The sequence below is a fragment of the Cygnus olor genome, chromosome 3, assembly GCF_009769625.2.
Source record: "Cygnus olor isolate bCygOlo1 chromosome 3, bCygOlo1.pri.v2, whole genome shotgun sequence".
NCBI classification, from domain to species: domain Eukaryota; kingdom Metazoa; phylum Chordata; class Aves; order Anseriformes; family Anatidae; genus Cygnus; species Cygnus olor.
This window is the reverse complement of record NC_049171.1, coordinates 80253851-80274676: the sequence shown is the minus strand read 5'-3', so window position 1 is coordinate 80274676 and position 20826 is coordinate 80253851. Positions and strand designations below refer to the sequence as shown.

The window sequence follows — 20826 nt, the reverse complement described above, 5'->3', positions numbered from 1 at the left end:
TTCTGTGCCTCGTGTTTGGTCACGGTGAGAACAGCTGAGGGTGGGCTGTCGGCGTGTGCTGAGAGCACAGCTGGCTTGCAGGCTGCCGGCGTTGCTCCTGCCTCCCCTTATTTGCAGTCCCCCTCGTGCTTGTATGTCCTCGGTACCGTGCAGTTTCTGTCATGCCATCCCCTTTCCTTCTCCGCCTCAGACCCTGAGCTCCTGGAGCCTGGCTGTGCCTTTTGTCGCGCGTCAGCAATTACGCGTCTCTGCTAACAGTCAGCTGAACACGCGTCCAGGGTAATTTTGATGCTTTGATGGCTCGGGCCGTGCTGCACCACCGCGCCGCCTACACCCTGCTCTGCCCCGTGAAGGCAGATGGGGCAGGGCAGCCGCCCCCTGCCCCTTTTCAGCAGCCCCTTCAGCCTCTACGTGGCGTGCGGTTTTCTACTCCGTCCTTGTTGCTGTCGTGCCTTGTAGCATTAAAGTTACGTTTTAGGAAGAAAAGCTGTAGGAAAAGATCCCAGTAAGGTATCTACCTCGGCTAGCTGCCCAGGGCCCTGCCCCGGACACGCACCCGTCGCTGCATGCGGACCCCCGCCATCTTCCCCCTCCCGCCTCCGCCCCCTCTCGCCGGAAGTGACGAACCCCCCTCGCCCTTCGACTCGCCGCAGCCATGGCGGCGTCCCGGGGAGCCGCGGAGCCGTTGCCCGGGTGCGTCAGCGCGCGCCTTACCCCCCCCTCTTACCCCCTACCCCCCGCCTCAGCCGCTCGCGCGGCGGCCGTTGGCCGTTGGCGGCGGCCGTTAACGCCGCTCCCCTCCCGCGCAGGGCCGGCGGCGAGTACGTGGTGGGGCAGGTGCTCGGCAGCCTCTTCCCCGGCACCGGGGCGGCGGCGCGGCCGCTGGACGGCCTCTTCCGCGCCGCCGCCCCGCCGCCCGTGCTGGTGGCCGTGCCCAGGGTGAGTTCCTCCATGGGGGTGGGAGCCGGGCGGCTTGCTGGGGGCGCCTTTGTGCGGCGGCGTGTTTGTGTGGTGGCGACGGACGCCGCAGGGTTTTATCATAGAATCATTAGGGTTGGAAAAGACCCCCAAGATCACCTGGTCCAACCATCACCCTGCTACCAGTGTCACCCACTGAACCGTGTCCCTGAGCACCGCGTCGTGTGCTGGCAGGGCAGGGCGGCAGGCGCTTTCAGATAGTTTACACCACCTTCCTGTGGTCAGACAGGGGCAACTTGTTGGAGCAGAACCCCTCCTGCGGATTTCACGACAAGCAGCCATCGTGGTGATTCCAACAGGGTAGAAATGCTGCCACGAGGGAGTGTGGGTGACAGGTCTGGATGTAGGAAGCACCTCTTCTTGCAGGGTTAATGCCTTCGCTTAGTGGCATTCTGAATAAATCATAATTCATGAAATAATCGTAGGAATTCTGTTTTTCAAGTTAATTTCTTTTAACTTTTTTTAAGGAAAATAAGAAGAGAAAGCATCCAGAAGCGGAGAAAGCATCAGAAGATCAGAGCTCATCTAACAGGCAAGAACCTCCTATAAAAGTGAAGAAAACAAGAAAAAAGGAGCTTTCAAAAGCAGGGAAAAAGTTGGCAAACAGGTAAATAGGTGATACCTTCTTAAAGTAGGATTAAAAAAAAAAATCCATCTAGATTAATCATAACGTTACGAGTTCAGTGAAACAACACAGTTTTAGTCTACTGTTAATCTCAACCTTGAGTTTAAGAAGATGGCTTTGAAGAAGCTTGTGGCAGCGTCCCATAGTTTGCACCAGAAGGTGATAAATACTTCAGCTTCTTGTCAGAGGTAGGTCCTAGGTCTGTGGAATGCAGAACTGCTGTAAGAGAGCTAACGGGGCTGGAGGGTGGAGATGTAGATACTGTTGTCCTCTCTGGTACAAAGTGATGATTTCGAGCTGTAGATGCCTTTATCCAGCAGTCCTGCAGGCAAAGGAGCAGAGGTGTTTTCAGTAGGAGCAAGGTGCAGCCAGAGCTAATTGTCCTTAGTGCTGGCTTCTGCTGCGATGCAGAACTGCTCTGTTGGTAGCTGTCCGTTCCCTTAAACATGCATGGCAAGCGAGGTGCTGTTGACTCAAGCAGGAAGCTAGTCTCTGTTCAGTTCCTGAATATTGACGTTTGTTTGGTGTTGGTGCGTTTTTCATGCCCAAGAAACAAAATAATTTCTTTGTTGTTTTCATGTCAGCAGCCTTCTTGGTTATTGTTCATGCTGTTATGGCAAGTTTGTGTAGAACTCTGTTAGTGATGGATCCCAAAAGATTGTCTGTTGTGAGTGCCGTGGATGCCAGGAAAAATAAAATCTTTTCTTATTTCTGGTGTACAAAGATGATTTCTTTCCCTTCATTTTTAGACAAAACAATGTACTTCTGAATTCTCTCTTAATTACACATAATAGTGAGTTCCATGCTCTGGGGCAGCAGATACCTGACCGTTCCATAATATAGAAAACTATGTTTATGTAATGCATAATAGGCAAAAATGTTTGAAATTTTACTTTGAACATAATCATTTAAAATTATAATTTAAAATTCCTGTCTTGGAGGCTTCAGTTCTTTTACCTCAAATGTCCTGTTTTTTTCTCCGTCAATTATAATTTGCTTGTCTTTCTCTGAAAAGGGAGAGTGCTTTAGAACAGGCAGATGAAGAAGAGGAGCAAAAACTATTTCAAAGCAAAGTGAAACGGGCATCTCGTGCCATCGCCAAAAGTGGTGTTAATTCAGAAACTCTAAAACAACAAAAGAAAAAAAATGAGGCAGAAGAAATGATAAAAAACAAAAGAACAGTGTTTGTTGGAAACCTACCTGTCAACTCCACTGCTCAGGTACGTGCGTGGATTCTGGCAGCTGAAAGAATGAAAAGGCTTATGAAAGTTACCTTAGTTTAAGGGAATGCTTCCTCATGAGAACTCATACGTGCTTGTGACTAAAATTGCTTTTTGTGAAAGTAGGAAATAACGCTCATCAGAAGCCATTAGAGGCAGCCTCTTCTGGTTTAGTGGGGTTGAGTTTTTTACAGCAGTGGCTGCAGTTGTTCTTTCTTCAGTAGAAGATTTCTTTTGGTTGATTTCTTTTTCAATTAAATATTACTTAATAAATGAGAACTGCAAGTACAAAGCTTGAATCTGCTTCTAATTTTGAATATAAATAATACTTCAGATGGTTGCGTAAAATATTTTAAATTTATTCCTTCCTATACCTAAATTTATACTTAGGGTTGTGAATTCAGTTTTGTCAGTCTGTAAAATAAGATGCTGCCACAGGAAACACAGAAGTAGTTACAAGTAGCTTGCTTATTTTTAGTAGCCCAGTAACATACCTTGTATGATTGAAATAAAAATAGTGTAAAAATCTTACTAATAAGTAAGTGTTCAACAGTAATTGTTGTTATCAGGATGCAGAAATACATTGAATATCTGTAATGTTTTCCGTTCAGATGCTGAAATCTCTTTTTAAAGAATATGGACAAATAGAATCCATTCGATTCCGTTCTGTGGTACGTTATTTCTTCCGAGGTTACGTGGCATTTACTTTTGCGACCTTACAGAATAGTGTTCGTAAGGGTTGTACACTTATTAATTCAGAAGCAGGTTTGGGTGGGTACATTTTACCATTAGAAGAAGCCTTGGAGATTTTACCACAGAGGCACCACTGGTGCATCTTTCCTTTCATCACATTGTACTTATCGTGTAACAGCAGTTTGTACGATCGGAGCTGTATTTTCTGTCCCAGAAGTATGCCTGTATTACTGGGGGTTTAACTAAGGTATTGTTTAGCTCTTCTTAAATTACAGGAGCTAAGGAATATTGATTGTGACTCACTGTACTGGATAAAACAGTTGAAGATAATTGTCTTGGAACTCAAGAAACATAGCAGATTAGGTTAAAGCCAGCTACGTAATTTTGAGATATTTCTAGATCATCTCTGAGAACAGCCATTTACATCATCTGCTCCGTGTATTGGCTTTATTACTCTGGGTGGGAATGGAACCTCTTTGACTTCTTCTTTGAGAGCAAACATTTGAGATAAATTGACACTGGGGCCGGTTAACATAAGCTCTTTTTATTTTAAAGGTTCCAGCAGAAGACACTTTATCCAAAAAGTTAGCAGCAATAAAGTAGGTTCTGCTTGTGAGTTTCATGCTTTATTTTTTAAGGCAAAAATGATTTTTAAATGTTCTTACATATTTAGCTATATTCATTTTTTTCTTTTGTTTCTTTGACTTTTGAAATTACCTTTGTGTGTGTGCAAGTTTTTTGAGAAGTAGAAAGGAATTATGTGCCCAGTATAGCAGTAAGTAATTAATTATGTTAGGTTGCCTACCTCCTTGCAAAAATATAAGTGCAGTAATTGTCTTTAATTCCTTTGTGTGTATTTCTGCATTGAGGATGCTCAATCTGGGTGCAAATAGAAGCCAAGATGTACAGTGGGACTTTCTTGGACATAAGGAGCTTCTCAACCTTTAAGAGAATTTAATTTGCTCCTGTGCGCAAAACAGAGGAGATATAAACATGTTTAACAGGAAGTGCTCGTGTGCTGCACAGTATCTCATGTGTGTCTTCTTCCTGTTCCAGGCGTAAGATTCACCCTAACGTGAAGTACATTAATGCTTATGTTGTATTTAAAGAAGAATGTGATGCCATTAAGGCTCTAAAAAAGTAAGTCTTGGTTTTGGTCCTCATGTTGAAAATGCAGAATGCGAAAGGGTAAATTTAAACTGCCTCCTCTCTTTTGCTTGTATTAAAATATTTTTTTTTTCAAACTTAGAAAGTAAATTTGCTTTTGGAAGAATACTATGCAGGGACCTTGTAAATTAAGTATTACCTTTTTCTTTTGACTCCAAAAGAAACGGAACAGAAATTGCTAGCGGATTTCACATCAGAGTTGACATTGCATCAAAAAACAGTTTGGTGAGTAATGTGTATGACTCAAAGTCATTTTCTGTTTTTTGCTATAACAAGTAACACAGTGTCTTACCTCTTCCTTGTTTTCTTTAGCATGACAATAAACGTTCTGTATTCTTGGGAAATCTCTCATATGGTAAGTAAAATGGATTTTCATACCTCATTATTTAACACTTTTTGGAATATGTTGACATTAGGATTTTCTTTATTTATTGTTATTTCAGGGTATCTTGTTTAGGTAGCTAAATATCACTTACTGGAATTTTTAAAACAGTAGTTTTGTATTTTGACTGAAATACCTAATGGAGTAAGTTTCCAGCAAGTGCTGCAGATGAATTGTTTTCTTCTGTTACATTTGTAGAACTACAAGCACTTTTATTTCTCGTCGTTACTAGATGTTTCGTAAATATGACCGAACTGCCTAGAGCCGTAGCTTAATAAACTGTCAGATGTGCGCTGGAACTTGTTTGTGAACCTCTTCCAAACGACACGCAGTTAGGGCTAGTTTTGATGCTGTCTGTGAGCCACAAGATGAGTGGTTCAGTCCCGGCAGCTGTTGGCAATGGGTTGTTGCGGGGTGGCTAGCAAGTTCAGGTCAGTGTACAGTACAGGTTCAGTTACAGTTCAGGTGCAGTTCAGGTCAGTGCTTAATGAGTATTCAGCTGCTTCTGAGTAGGTGAAGGGGTCGCTGTCGGGTGTGGTCCGCACGAGGGTATTGATGGAGTCAGGATGCTTGGGATGAGCGTCTTGCTTTGGGATGGTGTGGGTGTGTAAATATGCAGGGTGAAGGCATGCCCCGTGCTGATGACCTGACACAGAACCAGTGTCACATACTGCTCATGGTCGTGCTGAAATAGGTGGGTTTGGGGCTTCAGCCTAAAATGTGACCTGCCTGAAAATCTGAGAGGTGATAAATCTGAGTTTGGTGACATTTCTCTGCTGTGTACAGCTTGTGTCAGTGCTGTCTGTGCTCCCGTGCCTGCTGCAGAAAAGAGCAGTTTGGATGTTTGCAGTGCTCTGGAAGTGACTTCAGCACCTTGAACTGTTCTCAGCACACTGAGGTCCCATTGTTGCAACTAAACCTGTACCATTAAATTCAGACCCTCCCGTAGCACAGATGTGATTATGGCTGTGTAAAGGGACTTACACAGGATGAAGTGTAGCCGTACAGAAACGAGAGTAACCCAGGTGTGATGTAACAATACTAAACCATGCCTTTCTGGTTGCATGAGACTGAGAATGCTGGTCATGGCCACACGTGAGGCTCAGTAGTATTAATCCCATCTCCCCTGTCCAGGTCAGTGAGCGTTAGGCTTCAAGAACTGCCAGCTGAAGCTCGGTATCATCAGTTATTAACTCTTAGAAATAGATTCCAGCATAAGAAGGAGCTACAAAAATAAAAATGTTGCATGAATCTTAATTTCCAGTATTTTCAAATCATAAATGAAATTATTTTTTAAAAAATCTTCTGTTCTTTGCCTTCATTCTCCTTTGTGATTTGTATTGTACACTTCAAAGCTAGCGAATCAGTGAGTGTCAAAGTAAACAGCCCTTTATAAAGTCTGCATCGTTAACTGGCTGGTATTTTTCTGAACCGCCGATACTTATGCACTGATACATAAAATTTTCTATCTAAATATATGTATTGTGTACCTAAATTGGTAAATATAAAATATTTGGATGTGGGCCAGGCTTTTAAAGTTGTCTCTTTGACTGAGGAGACGTCTGTTTTATCGTGCTTGCCTGCAGACATCAGTGATGATGCCGTGAGAGAACACTTTGCTGACTGCGGAGATGTGGTAGCAGTGCGAATTGTGAGAGACAGGCAGACGGGCATGGGGAAGGGCTTTGGCTACATTCTCTTTGAGGTACGTATGTATGGCATGCTCAGGGCACTGGGAATTCTTCAAAATCTGAGCTGGGATTTGCTTTTACAGCCTTTCCTGACCTTTTGTTCTTTCGGATATGTATACGATGATACATGGTAGCATTGTTTTGTACCTTAAAAGTAGCTTGGAAGACCAGTTCCCTGGAAGCACATGGAAAGCAAACTATTTTAGGTAAAGTACAAAGAAAAGCTACAAAATATTGGGGTTAAAGAAACGACCTTTAAGGGAAGGATTTAAAGGAGGAAAAGATGAGTTCACTTGGTGTATCTGCAACATTCTCGCATTTCTTATGTTTCAAAATGTAAGCGGAATTCTTTTCTCCTGCCAGTTCTGTGGCTAGTTCTGCCCATTTAGGTACTGTATGGCTGGCTTTCTCATACTTTTCTCCCAGCCTCATCTTCCTTAGTTTATCTCCTGCAGCCCAAGACCTTTTTTACCAGTTTCTCCTTCTTTCTACGTCTGTCTTTCACAACTTGTTTAAGCTGTTTCAGAGCTCATTTTCAAGAATGTATGCCTCGGTGCACAGGCTGTATAGGTGTGCTCGTGTTTGTGAGCAGAGATGCCTGTTGTTTAGTAAAAGGAGCAGTTTGGGTGCTCTCTGTTGCAAAACCCTGCCTACAGGGATTAAGGAAAGGCAGCCGTTTGTTTGGAAGTCATCAGCTGGAAGCACGCTACTGTTAAGGCGAATGTCTGTTCTCGTAGAATACGGATGCCGTGCATCTCGCTCTGAAACTCAACAACTCCGATCTGATGGGAAGGAAGGTGCGAGTGAAGCGCTGCGTTGAGAAGGGGAAAGCCCCGCAGCGAGCTCCAAACCAGCCTCGTGGTCCTAAGGACAGAGCTCGTGCGGCGTTAAAAACCAAGGGCGTTTCTAACGGCTCGTTTGTCGGTGAAAAGGCAAGCCCCTCAAAAAAGAGCACCAAAACAAAGAGACTGAAAAAAAGTGTTACCAAGAAGAAAGTTGGGAAAAACAAATAGCCTTTTGCACAGCCCAGTGAGGCCTGTAAAGCCGTTGCGTATTTTTAATAAAACCTGTGACTAGAAGCGTTTGGTGGGGCTGCTGTCAGCATTCACCCCAGCTGCAGCCTTTGGGCTTTGGGCTCCTACGGGCCAGCGGTGTCTGCGGTACGGACACGGGGCCGTGCCCCCCCCCCCCCGCGCATGGGGCTGTCCGCGCGAGCTGCCCGTCAGGGCGCGGGGCCCCGCCCGCCCGCGGCCGCTCCGCCACCCGCCCCCGGCGCCGCTCGGGTCCCGCCGGCCGCGCATGCGGGGCGGGGCGGGGCGTGCGCGCTGCGGCGGCGGCCGATGACGCGGGGGTGACGCGGCGGAAGCGCGTCGCGGCGTCGCCTTCCGCTGCCCGCCCGGCCCAAGGTGCCTGCGGAGCTCGGCGGGGCCGGCGGGGCCGTCCGTGGGCGCCGCGCGCCATGATGGTGGGCAGGACCAGCGCCATCGCCGCGGGGCTCTGCGGGGCGCTCTTCATCGGGTACTGCATCTACTTCGACCGCAAGCGGCGCAGCGACCCCAACTTCAAGAGCCGGCTGCGGGAGCGTGAGTGTCCGCACCGCGCAACGGGCACCAGCGGCGCCGCCCCGCCGTTGCGGCCCTTCCCGCCCAGGCCCGGCACGTGGCGGCCGCGCGGCGCCCTCCCGCCGGCGGGAAGCAGCGGCGGGGGAGGGGGAGGGGCGGGGGGCGTCCTGAGGCACCGCCGGGCACCGCCGCCTGCAGCGCGGGGGGTGCCGATGGCGGGGGGGCGGGGGGGGGCAGCTCGCACCCGCCGCATTCTTAACCCTCCTGGCGGCCTCGGTGCTGGCCGCCAGGATAAGAACGAATGCCAGAGGAAAATGGTGATCTATCCAAAACGCGGAGCTCCTCGCCCGTGGCTCCCCGTTATTTCACGTCCTCGACACTGGTTTCACGTCTGGGCAGCCGGTGGGCTTCCTACGTGTGGCTGCGTGAGCTCCCTGAGGAGCCCAGGCGGGTCACGAGGAACAGGCCGCGCGCTGGGTCCTTCCTGCCACGGGAATAAGGGCAGTTAGTTACCCTGTAACAACTGAGCCGATCGGAAATTACTGCAATTGCCAGAAACGACTATCGAGGTAAACTTCCCACAAGCAAACCCGACGTGACTGCAGCTTCATCGGTGGAAGAGGCAGTGCTCACGTGGGGAGCACCACAGCAGCACGGCGGCGGTGTGGCCTCCGAGCACTTCTCACCCTGTAGTGCAAGGCAGACACTGACAGTTTTTGGTATAGTGAACTGGTGTTTGTCTCGCAGCAGAAATCTAGGTTTCGACAGTGCAATCTTCTGTGTGGAAGGGAGGATACTGGATTACATAAGATTTCTTACAGAAACATCGAAAGTGATTTTTGCATCCTGTTGTTTTTGTTACCTGGGCTTCTGCCAAGTAACGTTCTGAACAAACCTTAGGCTGGCTCTAAAAATTGTGCTGGGGGCCTTGCTGGGATTAAGAAGGTTTTCTTTAAAAGTGGAAAAAATCCACTGCGATTTGGTAGAGGGTGGTTGTTATTTGGGGGACAACTGAAAGACCTCAGATCGTTCGGCATGACACGCTGGTCTGCTTCTAGTTGTAAGGCTTTAGATAATATTCAAGATGTAACTTTCAGGTTACATTACTTTATATTCAAGATGTAACTTTTACTGTAACTTTCTGCAGTTTGGATGCTTCTGTAGTGTTATCAGTGACCAGATCGTTGCAGCATTTTTGCCGTTGGATGGTAATGCTCAGTCAGTGAAATTTTCGGCAAAAGCAGGGTCCGGTGCAGCAGCCGTTCCTTGGATGAGGATGTACTGCTTCTCAGGCAACAGCAGGAGCATTGTATTAAAAAAATGTGGAAACCGTCTTTAGAGCGGATAAGCATTTTTAGGAAAAGATGGCTCTTCAGCCTCTGTAATGCAATGTCACCAAACTTCAGGAGGGACCAGGGCTCCTGCGTGTCATCGGATTGCAGGTTTTATTTGTTCAAACACTGGCAGACAAATGAAGATCTGACACTATTTTGCTATCCCAGTTACATTTTACATCCTTTTGTTTGGGCTGTGCTAGGGCTAAAGACTGCATTGGGAAATCCCATAGTAAAAATGAAGTGGCTGGATTCAGGTTTCAGGAAAAAAAAAAAAAAGGGAGTCTCCAAGAATGCATGGACTTTGGTTTTCCAGGTGTCTTAATCTTGCTTATTTAGTAGGTATAGTGCTCTTGTTTTAGTTTTTTGTGTTCCTAGTTCTGATACTTAATTGTATTTAATCTTGGGATCAGAAGATTGTAATGCTATGAACATCTGGAGCTGGCTAGTTTCTGCAGCTTTAGTTTAAGATGATAAGATTTTACATGTGTTTACTGTTCTCGTTCCTGAATACACAAAGCGCAACTGCTTTGTGTGCAAGTAGGGTCTCATGGTTCAGGTGGGGCTCAGGGCACCTTTTGCCTGCTGCGCTCACCTGAGGGAGAGGAGCTCAGGAGGCAGGCTTCACAGCTGGGAGCCAGAGAGGCAAGGAGTTTTGGGTCGGTGCTGTGGGACTGGTCACGAAGCTGCTGGTGCAGCTCAGGATTTTTGCAAATCATGCCCGAGCATCAGGTTGTCTGCTGGTTTGCATTTGAAACGTTTTTTCCCATACGCAAGAGCTGTGCCTGAAAAACCTGCAAGTCCCGTGCCGTTTGAGAGCTGGTTTTGGATGGGTGCACGTGGATCTCTGTTGCATCTAAAATTCCTTGCGTGGAAGATGGCTAAGACTTTGTCCCTCCCCTTTTCAGATTGCAATGATGTCTTTAGAAAAGAGGGAGGTTTTTCCTTTTCTTGCAGATCCTTGAGGTAAAACGGAAAATTGCTCTTCTTCCTCCCTCCTTCCCTGAGCCACTGCTTTTTTCTGATGTATTTTAAATGTAACTTTTGGCTCTTGTTCTGAAGATATTTTAAATTTAGTTTTGGAAACTAGTATGGGAGGAATTCCTGCATATACTTCAGAGCTATTTTTTTTTTTTTTTTGTAATTCTTTTAGCTAGTGAACTTATAAAAAGCCCTGTAAAACACATTTTTTTAAAAAAGTAAGAAAAATTGCACGGTAGTCAGACCTCAAAAATTCTGTAGATCAATGTTAAATCTTAGAATCTTGGTGATTCTTAACACTCCTTCATTAGTCTTTGGTTAAAGTGTATGATTTCATACGTTCGTGATCAGTAGTCAAAAGCTTTTATTAAAAATTTGTAGTTGCCAGCGTATGTCCTTATTTCCTTATCTCTAAATGCTTAACCTGGTGACTGATAATTGATGTAATTTTTAGAAATTGTCAAGAAAGCACAATTTCCTTGTGTGCTTTCAGTGATGTTTTTCCTGAATGCACTACAGCTGCAGTGTGGCTTATTTTTATAGTGAAACCTTCCAGTCGTATTTCTTTTCCTCATTTTGATTTCATCTTTGAGATTGAGTGTATTAGGAAAACTGGCATGCCAGTATACCATGCCAGTGCAGTTTCAAGTTTTTCTAAAGCATTAAGTTACACAAACTTGAAGTGGGCTAACCGAAGGCACTTTCAAAACTTTCAAAAGACAAATTTGTCTTTAATATTGCAAACAATTATAATCATTTAATTGTACTGAGCTAGGAGTCTATACGACACAAAATATTGCTGTGTATGATGTTGCAAAGTACTATACACAGGTCAATATGTTGTAGAAACTGAAGTATGAAAGGTTAGAAAATACAGGGGTGATCCACGCAGTTAGAACATGAATTCCCTTTATAAAAAGCATGCTTCACCTTGTCCATAAATTTCACACATCGCATTGTCAGTGCTAGGGAATGGGTTCCTGAATGTGTCCTTCATGTGGACAGTCTCAAATTCTTAACCGTTAAAACTTGCAGTCATATTACTTGGAAGTGTTTCCAGCGTGTGAAACTGTCTCAGAAGACAAATCAGGACTGTGTGACAGCTCTTCTTCATCAGTGTAGGTGTTCATAGAGCAGACTTTGAGGATAAATAGTAAGAGTACAGTTATTTAACCACGGGTTGCATTTAAAAGTTACGTTGGTATAATTACTTCAGTTGATGAACCAAATGACAAAAAATATTCTAAGAAAATCCCTAGAATTGCGGTAATTATATTGGGACAATTATTCTTTTTGTCATGAATAACTGCTGCCATAAAGTATTGTTATACCTGCCTAACTGCATTAAAAGCAAGCGATATATCATTTTAATTACACTAGTTGTGCTGGAGTGCTACAGTTTTCTGTTGCAGATCAACTTTATGCCTTCAGGTTGGATGATTAAGTCTGTAAATGTTTGTTCCATCTGTAAACATTTGCTCTCCTTGGGTATTTAATTTCAGGATCGTATGCGTTCGTATGGCTTTTGCAGCAGGATGGTGAGGTGCTGCCACCTCTTTGACTAGTTCCCAAGCCCGTGCTATTGCAAAACAGCTGGGAAAGTACACGTATGTGCTGCCACCTGCTAAAGCTTCTCTTGGTGGTGCACCGTGTATTTCCAAGTGAAAGTGGCTCAAGGTTAGATAGCAGCTCTTCCGTGTCTCATGGTTGCTAGAAAGTCACGTAGAGAAATCTTGTATTAGTCTGGTTCCCTTTACTTCTCAGTGCTTGTGTAGTGCACGAGGTATGCCCTCCTGCAGGCCCCGTGTGGTTGGTGTTTACCAAAGCCACCAGAAGGGCTGTCATTTTGAGTCAGTGTGTCACCGCCAGCCCTCCTTAGGCCTCTAAATGATATTCTGTTGCAGAGAGTGGGTTGCAATCTTGTGTTCCGTCTTCAGTGCTTGGAATATGTTCCCCGTTTCTTATTTCGAAAATAACTTATAGTTCTAAACAGTGAACAAGTCTAATCTGAAGACTTTTTAAATTGCAAATTAAAAACATACGATATTTTTATTCTTACAGGAAGGAAGAAACAGAAGCTTGCCAAAGAGAGAGCAGGGCTTTCCAAGGTAATACTGTGCTCAATAACGCAGTGCTATTTTGAAAGATGTTTCATTTATACCAGGTTTATTTGTGAAATTTGTTTAAAGGGTAGCTCGTCTGTTTCAGCTCTGGCATTACAAACACTTCTGCAAATATGCAGTCTTTAGATATTTTTAAAATTTCACAAATAACCATATGAAACGATTGTTCCCTTTTCAAGTGAAATAGAGGCCTAGTACTAGAAAGTACACACATTTCCTACGTGACTTGAAGGTGTTTTCCTCTTTGTAGTATGTCCATAAGTACTTCTCAGATTTAAAAGCCATTGATGGGATACACCTACAGCTGAATTTGGAAGTTTTTTGCTGTAAGAATTTGACCTGCTTCTCTCTTTCCTTATTGCCAATGGATCCTTTAAGAAGAGTTAAATATATCTTAACTGATTTTAATAGTTGCAATGAACATTACTTAGAATTTTTATTTGCTATGAAACTGTATACATAATAAACTGAGTAGAGGTATTTCGGACTCTGTCCCTCTATGAATGCGTGGTGCAGTGGTTTGAGACTTGAGTCTGATTTTCAAAAACATTCTGCATAAGTTTAACTTGATGGTGATACTTTTAATTTATTTTGTGAGTTTCAGTGTAAAAGTGTGGTTGCGCATGTTTGGTGTCAGTTGAGAATGTTTTCTGCTAAATTATTAACTAATGTTTAAGGGCCAGCTTCAGTTTTACTATGTGTGTTACAGTTGCCTGATCTGAAAGATGCTGAAGCAGTTCAGAAGTTTTTTCTTGAGGAGATCCAGCTTGGCGAGGAACTACTAGCTCAAGGTAATAGCATAAATTTTTTTGAAGGGTAAGTCGTAAAAGTAATTTTTCTTAACTTTTTCTAGAAAATGATTTCTGTACACTAAGATCTTTTGGGAGTCAGATTTACCTAAGAAAATCTGGTTGCTCGTTTCTAACCTTCTGTGTTGAGAAGCTTCAACAAGGGAGGAGAAAAGAAACGCGCGGATTGATTCTAAGTAATTTAATGCACTGTCGGTGAATGTTTTATGTAAATACTTCATCCTTTGGAAGAAGTTTGATTTCAAAACATGATTTGTTGTGCAGGTGAATATGAGAAAGGTGTTGATCACTTGACCAATGCCATTGCTGTGTGTGGACAGCCGCAGCAGCTACTACAAGTTCTACAGCAGACTCTTCCACCACCAGTGTTTCAAATGCTTCTAACTAAGCTCCCTACAATAAGCCAGGTATGTGAAACATTCCCTGTTGTTGAGGTTGAAAACTAATTAAACTTCTTCTGTCATCAACTACATCAGCCTTGAGTATTGTTTTTGGTAACGTGGTTTTTGTATAGGTTCAGTTAGATTAAAAGAAGGTCTTTAACCTAAAACGTTTAAAAATATTTATGAAAATATCATGCAGCATTGATAGCAAGCAGGGCAAAACAGAAAACTTTTCTTATGCATAGGGTATGGTAAGCTCTTCCAAAGCAGAGACATCTACAGGCATCGTAGTGTATAAGCAGATCCACTGTTTTCCAGATAGAAGTCGGATGTCAGAAAAGCGATACCTTTCTTGCACTGGGTCTTGATTTTCAGTTTTTTAATTACATATAAGTACCTGTAAGTGCTATAAAAGTCTATCAGAATGGATCTGTTGTTTCTGCTACACTATTGCTTCTGGGCCAGCTATCAACACGGGATGTTAACTAATACCAGAGCACATGACAGTTTTGGAAGCTTAGTGGTATTCCTGATGACAAAAGTGCTGGTAGCTAGGTGTATAAAATGCCCTCTCTTTTTAAACTGTGGTACTGTGCAAGTAATGTTGATAATATGCTAGCAAGCGAGTCTGTTCTAAAATAAATAATAGAAGTTTTACCTTCTGGAAGTGCAAGGGAGCTCCCTCGTGATGTTACCTCACATAAGGCAGAGACTCAGTGCTGTTTATCAGTCAGCTGTCGTTACAGCTCAGGCCTGGTAACATTTCAGGTTAAGGTCCATATCGTTAGCACTGAAAAGCACTGGATGCACAAGATGTAAAGGTCTGGGGAAGCAATGGAGCAAAAAAGTTTCATAAGAGAACAGTGCCAAAAAACACACAGAGGTCATCACTTGAGGCTGACAGGATATTATTTATCTGACTTTGGCTTTGGTTGGTATTGCATGGTATATAATTTCTACAGAACTGGCTTCAAAACTGGCTTCTCTTTTGTCAAAGAGATTACAATTTTTAACAGATTAATCAGTTTGCTCAGTAGTTACACTGCTTAATTTTCAGTGTAAAATTACGTTGTTGATAATCAGTTGCCTACTGTCAATTTTATGTAATTGTGAATGAGTTTTTCTCCTTCTTACAGAGAATTGTAAGTGCACAGTGCTTGGCTGAAGATGATGTTGAATGAGGTCACACCACAACAGGGGGAAAAAGTGTTTTCTTACCCCAGAAGATGAGCATCAGTAGGGGGATAAAGGGGCAAACATAGTAGTTAATGGACTGTGTACCACATCGGGTTCTACCAGAGTTAAATTAACTTTGTGTAGGTGGGTTTCGCAGGATTTTATTTATTACCCCAGTGAAAAGTGTATTTTGATAAGAATTCATTTTATAAATACACTGTGTTGAGTTATCAAAGTATCACTAACTTCATTATTAAAATATGCAGTTGTAATGTTGTACATATAAAGACATAAAACTACAACCTATTGAAAACCCAATGCTCATTTTTGAAAAAAACAAAGCAAAGTTATGGCAATAAAGATTTATCTGCACTTGTGTGTCCCTATAGTACTACTTTAAATTTCAGAACATTTGGGTGTCAGAGCAAATGATCTAAAAATGAGTTAACATTAAAATTTATTTTTAATGTTATGGCTGGTCTTCCAATGCTTTTAATTAAAAACCTCGTGTAATTTCTCAAAAAAATAGGTGTGTGATCATTTAAGCTGTAACTGGTCACTTTAAAAAGAGATGCAAATCAGAATGGTACTAGGTGACTGGCTGCAGAAAGAATGACACATCTGTTTGTCAGGTACAATAACACCTGTTGTGATGCAAGGCAAAACAGTATCTGCCCAACAGGAAAGCTCTGTTAGTGCAGGTGTCTGAAATAAAGCTGCTAGGAGTAGAACCTTGGAAAGATTTTAAGAGCACAATGATTGGTTTTTCAAAAGCCTGAAACATTTTATAAGATAATTAACGTTTCGGTCTCTAGTTTTCAAGACCATAGAAAACGGTTGCTAACAGCCTTTGGCACTTGCCTTTAAAATTTTTGGACTGATACAAGTAACACAGGTAAGATGTTGATAAACCTGTTGATAAACAGGCTAAACTAGCTAAAGCTACTGGAATTAGAAACATGTAAAGATTCAGTACACAGTGAAAAGGAGACAAATAACATATAGGCTCAAATGTGCTTTCAAAAGAATACTCGTGCTCATTTTCCATGGGTAGGATGCTCTAAATTTCAAATTAAAACAGACTAGCTTCTACCGCTTTCTGGTTTTGTGCTACGGCCACTCAGGTGGCAGAAGAAACAATTAAAAATGTAGCTTTGCATTTCAGCACGGTGACTTATGCTTTAGGGTGTTTGTCCTAAAGACCAGCTGACAGTTTGTGATTGTGATGCCAATACATTACTAGTAAGGTACTAGATGGCACAGTCCAAACAGAAGCGATATTCTGAATGCACTTTAGTTAACATTTCCATTTATTTCTGTCTCATTTCAGCCTGCTTTAAGTTTCTATAAAGGCAGATTCTTCCAAAACAGGTCTCAAAGTTTCAGAAATTGCTTAGTATGGAATTTTTGAGAGGTTAAGTGGATAGTTCGTGGTCATCTAGCAGTCAGACACCAGAGTTTAGGAGTGCAAATGACTTTTGCTGAGTCTGTCAGATTGGACAATTCAATTTGTTATGGAGATATTTCCCCACTAACCCCGTGAAAATAGAGTGTCCCAAGATTTGAGCTGCTGTTGAAAATTTCTGTAGTGGGACAAATACTGGGGCTCATGGCTGGTATGAACAAAAACTTCTAGAATAGCCAGCTGTAATTTAGTCTTTCTGTTGTGCTTGAGTTGTTCAGGTAGCATAAGGTAGAGGTAAAACATAGTAGCCGTAATCTTCAGGTGACAATGACTGTTTTCCTCTTTTCTTTGGTTCAGAGGGACAAAGTTATTCTGCACCTAAAATATTAAAAAATAAATAAATAAAAAGTTGCAGCAGGTTCTGTGTTTATGCGGTGCATTTGGGCTTTTTGGAGAAGTTTGCCTTTTACTTCTTAATTTAAAGAGTTAGGAAAAATTCGTAGATTATGCTGTCAGAACTGTTCCCATATTTACTTTCTATCCTTGCTGGCGGTGGTCATTTCAGTGTAATATCTTTCTGGTTCATCTTTTAACCTCAAGGTAAATCAAACTGCCTTAAAACCCAAACAGCGTAAGATACCCTTCCTTCGAACCCGAATAGCTTTCTACACTCTGGTATAATGTTGCCAGTTTGAGTTCACGGTTTAGCTTACAGCAATGCTTTCCTGAACTAAGTATATTTTAGCAAATTTGTGTGTCAGTTCTTTGATTTTGTTGGAAGACTTGGTGATTGTCTGATTGTGTTTGCAAATGTTCATTGCTTTAATAATTGTTTTAGACACCCATGTTACTCTAAACCTTTTTAGTTTTCTTGATCCTGAAAAGTTAGATATTTTAGATAACGTAGATTTAAATGAAGCCTTAAGAAGTACAGATACAGTCGCAAATCTTATAATCCAAAAGTACTTGCTTAGTAAGCTAATGGAAGCTCTGACACCTGATTTGAGTGCCTTGTCTAATAGGGTGGGGATGTTGAATCCTTTTACTAAGGCTTAATTTTTTTTGTTTCCAAAATCTGATGAGCTAAAACTTTACAAACTGTGAAGACTTGAAGATACTGTCTAGAATGGGAATTTGCTGTTTCTCCAACAGTGGCGGGCTGCCGCTGGTGTCGCTGGCATGCACAGCCCACAGATGTAGGAGGCTGTAACTTAGGGCTGGTTTCAGACATAAGCTAAGGAGCCGGTCATTGGAAGTGCAGTGGTACTGATGGATGTTGCTGCATCACTGGTAGTAATGCTGTTGCATTTAGCTGTGCATAATAATACTCTTTCTTTTTGCCTGTGCAAATTAAAAAAAAGGTGGACATGAACTATTGCAGGACTTGCTGCTGGTGAGCTCAGAGTTCCTGGTGATAATATCTGTAATCTTCACTGCAGGTAAAGCTACTATTCTTTCTCCCAGAGAGCAGTCCTCCATTCTGTGGCTCTCCCCTCAAAGGATTCCTCATAAAAGAGATCAGAGGTCTGTTAGTTTTATGTTGGGAAGTCTCCTGTCATCAGTTATGGGCTTCTCAGGCAGCTTTTATAGCCAAAAAAAAACCCAAAACCAACAAAAAACAGCTAGTTTTATGATCATGCAGGACTACCTTTGTTTGATGTCTCACCATTAAGTTTTTTAGATCATGGGATCGAATCCAAAACCAGAGTGATCAGGCACACACTGAATCATCTGGCACTAATTTCCTTACCCTGGGGAATGACAGAATAATATTGTTGCCTTTAACTTGAAAAATGGAGAAGTCCCAGCCCTGCTGTGTAGGAGGCAGCCAGCCAGCCAGTCATCATCAAAGCTCAAGCTATTTATGCACCCAGAAGAATCTTTCTAAAATTCTATTTGTACATCTGTTGATGGTGTGTTTAAAGTCCCTTAGGCTCGACACTGGCCCTGCATGACCATTGTGTTAAAATTAATATGAGTGAAACTTCAAGGGAATCTTTGAAGTGGTCACTAAGTGCTTTTAGTGAGTATTTCAAAGGCATGTTGTACTGTACACCCAAGCTTCTGAGTTTTTAAACATATATAGATATGAAAAGGGTTGATGTGAAGAGAATCATTTCTTCAAGGCTTCTGTTGTACCTAAATCTTGCTTTGTTTTTCAATTTGTGTGTTTACTCTGTCCAGTGTAGGTTATGGTCTCATTTGGGCAGTGACCAAAAAAACAGCCTGTCTGCACAGCAGTCAAATCTGACCCAAAGAGTGTCTTGCAAAGAGCTGAAACCTGTGCTTAGTTCGTAAAGACTGGAATAGCTTTCATCATAGCCACTCCAGAAACTGACTTTGCGGTGGAGGTAACTACTCGCTTTCTGCAGTTGTACCCAAACAGAGCTTCCCAGAGAAGAAGATGGGGACATCTGAAGCTGTTCTCAGAGGGCAGGAATCGCCACGTGCTGTGTGAGAATGCGTGAGTGAAGCCACAGAGAGCAGCTGGCCCTTGTGCCGTGTTTCTGTACGCAACCATCTAGACTAGAACTTAACAATGGGCAATTTTTTCAAAGTACAGAGCTTTCCATTTGTGCTTAAAAAAAAAGTCAGGGTTTTCCCTTCTTTCCCTGCAATAGGGACATACAGGTGCTCGCTTTACAGATTATTTACTATCTTTCGGTAAGGTCACTACTCTGTGTTTTCTGATCACTGCTGTAACCTGATAATCAGAAGTTCTTAAAGGCCTGTGTGCTATAAGGTTTGGACTCCACAGGTGTCCTTCCAGTTCCTGTTCTGTAAAGGTCAGGCCTTGATTTCATGGGTTAATAAATGCATGTCCTGCAGCCCTCGCTGACGATTACCAGCATTTTCCTTGCACGCTGAGGATGTTCTTGACTCCTTACCTTTGGGATGTCCATTAGTGCTCGCCCGCTCTGGTGGTTGCTGAATGGGGCAGTGTTGCAGCTAGAACGGCGTTGCTGCAGCCTGTAAATCTGCCCGGATGGTCCGTGCTGTGAGACAGTTTGAGTGGCTTCCAAGCATGAAATTTCTACTCTGCGTGGAGGCAGAAAACAGCTTCTGCCAGCTAGTTCTGCATCTTTTCACAACTTGGACCCTTGTGACTATGAAATCCGAATTTGCTCACACTATCGTTTATCGGAGCAGGTCTGAATCTAAACAGCAGAGGGCAGTTTTGCACATTGTCTGTGCAAGCTTGCCCTGCAAAATCCTGATTTTAAGAATCTTCGCGTCTCGTGGGGTGATGCAATGCAGCATTTTGTCCAGACAAATTTGGTACAGTGTATGAGACAGGATCACTGGGGCAGCAGCGGCAGATGTTTCTACCGATACCTAATTTTGGCACTTTAAATCCTGTGTGTTTTGTTTGTTGTGGTTACATGATGAGAAAGGTTTCCCTTCCATCCCTCAACCCAAACCAGGTATGTAGATAAACCAGCTACATTGTGCAGCTTAAGCTCTGCAACACGCAACTGCATCTCCTTCCCTGGCATGTCAGAGCTGAGTTCCCCCTGCCCAGATGTAGTTTTCCTGAATGAGCTTTGAAAAAGGAGTGAAAGGAGAGCTCCTGTTACCTGCAGTAGGGGTGGAGGAGAAATTCTCCAGCTTAAGCCTGGAGTTGCACTGTCTGAGATGGGCTGTGAGAGGAGGGCTATTCTCACCCCCTAAAAAAAAAATAGAAAAGGGGTAAGATGTTATAAGTTGGTAATGGGATGCGGTTTTGTTGCTGGTTGAAATTCAGCCTAAGATGGCAAAATCTCCTTGCTCTGTGGCAATCCCGTGGCTGACATGAAGTGAGCTGGTGGGGCTTCTCTGATGCCGAGGAGGCAGCTCTTTGTAGCATAGTGGCACCTTGGCTTGTGACCAAATCTTAACTATTCCCGCGCTTCAGAAGTGGTTTCTCTGTGCTTCTTGGGTTGTGTTTGCAGGGGAAAGTGTATGTTGGTGCTGTACACTTAAATGGAAGTTTTCGGCCTCTGTAGTTGTCAGTCAACATATTTCTGGGCATTTAACTGGTTATTAAAAATACTTAGGAGTCTGCTTAAAACATAGCAAGTACCTAGAGAAATAGAGCTGTTCAATAAAAGATATTGTCTCTGCACACCAGGCTTCTCCTCCTTCCCTAGGTCAATCTGGATGTGTTACACCCTGTAAGGTAGCCTGGAAGATACAGAAATTTGCTGTAACAAACTAAACTTTGCCTGTTTTGGCACGTATGTAAAAGAGCATTTCCTGGAGCTCTGAAACAACCTGGTTAGCATCTTTTGTTGTATTTAATATTGTTTAATTAGAA

At 43.1% G+C, this 20826-nt stretch overlaps 2 protein-coding genes and 1 non-coding gene across 5 annotated transcripts; all 3 read left to right on the top strand.

Moving 5' to 3' along the window:
- The first annotated feature begins 610 nt into the window (after positions 1 to 610).
- RBM34 (RNA binding motif protein 34) lies at positions 611 to 7835 on the top strand. Of its 3 annotated transcripts, XM_040551747.1 has the most exons (12): positions 611 to 693; positions 810 to 856; positions 905 to 939; positions 1446 to 1585; positions 2619 to 2823; positions 3435 to 3494; positions 4072 to 4115; positions 4573 to 4656; positions 4845 to 4908; positions 4996 to 5038; positions 6652 to 6770; positions 7494 to 7835. In XM_040551747.1, exons 1-12 carry the CDS (start codon positions 656 to 658, stop codon positions 7767 to 7769), a joined length of 1155 nt encoding a protein of 384 aa, XP_040407681.1. In that variant the 5' UTR covers positions 611 to 655; the 3' UTR covers positions 7770 to 7835. The 3 variants fall into 3 exon arrangements, with proteins under 3 accessions (XP_040407681.1, XP_040407680.1, XP_040407682.1); XM_040551746.1 differs by having other exon boundaries at positions 810 to 939; XM_040551748.1 differs by lacking the exons at positions 611 to 693; positions 810 to 856; positions 905 to 939; positions 1446 to 1585 and adding an exon at positions 1644 to 1791.
- A 246-nt stretch (positions 7836 to 8081) lies between these two features.
- On the top strand, positions 8082 to 15496 carry TOMM20 (translocase of outer mitochondrial membrane 20). Its single transcript, XM_040551754.1, has 5 exons — positions 8082 to 8339; positions 12695 to 12741; positions 13466 to 13547; positions 13830 to 13972; positions 15085 to 15496. Exons 1-5 carry the CDS (start codon positions 8216 to 8218, stop codon positions 15127 to 15129), a joined length of 441 nt encoding a protein of 146 aa, XP_040407688.1. The 5' UTR covers positions 8082 to 8215; the 3' UTR covers positions 15130 to 15496.
- LOC121068859 lies at positions 8566 to 8700 on the top strand. The gene has a single exon (XR_005819119.1). It is a non-coding gene; the product is annotated as a small nucleolar RNA SNORA14 (small nucleolar RNA).
- Positions 15497 to 20826: the final 5330 nt, after the last annotated feature.